The sequence below is a fragment of the Ceratosolen solmsi genome, unplaced genomic scaffold (genome assembly GCF_000503995.2).
Source record: "Ceratosolen solmsi marchali unplaced genomic scaffold, CerSol_1.0 scaffold30, whole genome shotgun sequence".
NCBI classification, from domain to species: Eukaryota; Metazoa; Arthropoda; class Insecta; order Hymenoptera; family Agaonidae; genus Ceratosolen; species Ceratosolen solmsi.
In genome coordinates, this window is record NW_011948421.1 from 2,773,155 (window position 1) to 2,776,287 (window position 3,133).

The 3,133-nt window shown below is 44.9% G+C and overlaps 1 protein-coding gene across 3 annotated transcripts in view; it reads right to left on the reverse strand.

Moving 5' to 3' along the window:
• The window catches only part of for (cGMP-dependent protein kinase for), a 73,176-nt gene that overhangs the window by 17,896 nt on the left and 52,147 nt on the right, over window positions 1–3,133 (reverse strand). The window contains exon 1 of one of the 3 annotated variants that reach the window (XM_011498478.1): window positions 2,408–2,843. The exons of the other annotated variants lie outside the window; for them this stretch is intronic. Coding sequence (XP_011496780.1) covers window positions 2,408–2,759 — 352 coding nt within the window. The 5' untranslated portion in view covers window positions 2,760–2,843. Of the gene's footprint in view, window positions 1–2,407; window positions 2,844–3,133 lie in introns of those variants that run through there. 3 annotated transcript variants of the gene reach the window in all.

Here is a 3,133-nt window from a genome sequence, read left to right on the forward strand (position 1 = left end):
GGGGAAAAAAAAAAAAAAAAAAAAAAACAAGTATATAAATATATTAAATAAAGTTGTGGGAATTCTCTGTACTATATTTCATTTTTAAATGTTTACATGGTCAATTATATAAAAATAGATAGTACATGAAAGTGCGAAGGAAAATATTAGAGAAAGAATTTTTGAAAACATTGATTCGTCGTATTTCATTAATGCATACGTCATTTTCATATTATTACAGCTGATTCATAACGGCAGACCTTAGCAATTCATAAGAGTATAATTTTTCATCAAATATTAATTTGAAGAGTTTTTCTTTTCTTTTTTTTCTTTCCTTTAAACAATCAAAGTCAATATTAAATTTAATATTTTCTACTAATTGGTATAATTTTATGTACTTAGTTTCGGAAGGAAATCCATTTGGATTACTATTTTCAGCCATTAATTTGCCAATTTGCCAATTTGCCAATTTGGCTTTCTTGGAGACTTGGATTTTGAATTTTATACGATACATTTTACCTTAACATTTGTTGGCCGATTCTTATTTAAGTTTAACTCATTGAAATTGCATTAATAATTTACCGTACTTATAAGTGAACGAATTTTTTAACAAAGTAAATACGAGAACTCGTAGTATAATTTGTTAGATAGATACTATCAATATTTATAATGAGAATAGTATTCACGTAACATAAAACTGTTACAATAATTAATAAAAGTTTTATTTTATGTTTAGATTCTTATGAAACATTTAAGCTCGCTATTGCTAACCCTTAGCTATATATGTGTGTATATTGCTTGAATGAACATTAGTGTAGATAATATACTCAATCGCAAAATATTGATGTAATGTAACATTGAAAATCTAGTATTGAATTTCAATATCATGCTTAATTTGAAAATTTACCACATCTCTTAACAAATACATAATAGCGAATCAATGCTATTGAATAGATATACAAAATTATTTTTATTAACAATTATATATTCTTATCGTCATAATATAAATTTTTATCACTTTTTATTTTATTTAATAATTAGTTGATTATCTGTATTTATACGTTCGTTGCATACATTTTTTCCAAGCAGTAAATTAATTTCCAATGCTCTCCTACGGTTATACCAATTTTCACTTAATAGCCTATATATTGAAAACTATCATTTTCCAATAAATTCTCCAGATTGCTGCATTACATCATTGTAGAAAGTACGTATTAATTTCATCCAATTACCCGTGCAGTCCCGTTGTTCTCTATACGATGGGGTTACTAGACATATAAATCGAATATTTATAACCGGAAGACAAAGACTTTGCGCTGTGTTTATAGTACATTATGCACCTTCACCTTTATTCACTCGACATGACATAGCGTCCAGAGCACACAAGCGCTTTCTTCCTCTATTTACTCAATAACGAAAAATCTCCCATTACTATTTCCAGCACACTGCATTTGCGCCGATTTATAACTTGACTGGGCGATAATAGCCAATAGCCACATTAATTTGTATTACAATACGCAATAATTATTGAAAATATAATTTTTCCAAAACTACCAAGCTAACTCCCCCAAGCATTTAACGGATCTTGCAATTGGTTGGGAACTTTTGCTCGACAATAGTGCCTCGACCTACTACGGCACTCTACGTCCGAGCATCTTTCCAACACTCAACGACGATTATTCACGCAGCTTTAAGTGTCAGGCAGCAATTCGCCTTCAGCCATTGGAATAAAGGAAAGCGGCTCTCTACCGCGATTACGCGATATTAAATCCCAAAGACTTTAACCAACAAGAGATTTAACGATGCCTAAAACATATGGCGTGAAAAGCACATCGGCAGCGTGGCTAAAAATTCTAAGCTACAGTGTCCTTGTGTGCAAAGAGCGCTCGGAGCGTGAAAGGGTGGAGTGATTGGCGGGACGGGGAGGGGAATGGTGAGCGGGAGGGGGCGGGTGAAGAAGGTGAAGAAGGTGAAGAAGGTGAAGGAGGAGGAGGAGGAGGAGGTGGAGGAGAAGGAGGAGGTGGAGGAGATGGAGGAGGTGGAGGAGGTGGAGGAGGTGGAGGAGAAGGAGGAGGTGGAGATAAACAAAGGGCGGTTGGATAGGACAAGAGTTTGGAAGTCGAAGGTGCGCCGGTTGGGACGCGTCAACCAAGGTTGACTCGACCTCACCGTCATCACCAGCGAGGATAATGCTCGTGGACGATGTATAGGTACAGCCGGCTTACTAAGAGCCGAAGAGGATCGTCGTGGAGGATCGTCGTGGAGGATCGCCTCGCGTCTAACTGGAGTCGCGAGTCTAATTGGATGGATCCCTGTGTCTTGGACAGCCGAGCTGAGGAGCTCCGCGGGCCTACCTGGCCGAATTTAGAGAATTCCGGTAATCGGCATGGGAAAGGCCTCCGTGGGGCCTCGCCGAGCGTTCCCCTACCTGGCCTCGGTTGCCGTTTGCGCAGCGGCTGGGGCGCCCCCGTGCGCCGACGCCTCGCGTACGTGTGGACGGGGACGATGAGCCGGGGCCGGGGTATGAGGAAGCCCCCGCGACTCGGCTGCGTCTCCTCGGGCTCGCTGTCCTCGCTGGCGCTCTGGGGACTCGCTGTCGACGGTTCTTCGCTCGAGCGCGCCCTTGGCCTCGGGCCCCCGTCGCTCGCCCAATGTAGCCCGCACTCGCGCCAACTCGCCTCGTAAAGGAGCTCCATCGCGCGGCCGCGGCTCGCCTCGGGATCCGGTAGAAGCTCCGGGTCCTCGAGGACCGCGCGGCCCGGGTAGCCGCGCACCTTCATGGCCTCGGGGGCGCGGGGCGGCGCGCGGCTGCGAGCGACGCGCCGGGAGTTCGCGGAGCCGACTCGCGGCAACGACTGACGGCGGCGAGCGACGCTCCTCCGACCGACCGTTCCGAGAGCCCCGTGCGGCGCCCGGTCCCTGCCCCCGAGCTCAGCGTCGCCCCCCCCCCCCAAAACCAAACGGGGGAGAATGAGCGGGAGGAGATGGTACGTATGTGGGTGCGTGCGTGCGTTCGTGCGGTCGTATGAGAATTATAGGAGGGAGAGGGAGGGATAGAAAGGAGATAGAGTGATAGATAGAGAGGGGGGAGGGGGGTGGGAATGACTGAGTGAGTGAGAGAGCGAGAGAGGGCGAGAGGGGGCGGGAGGGGGCA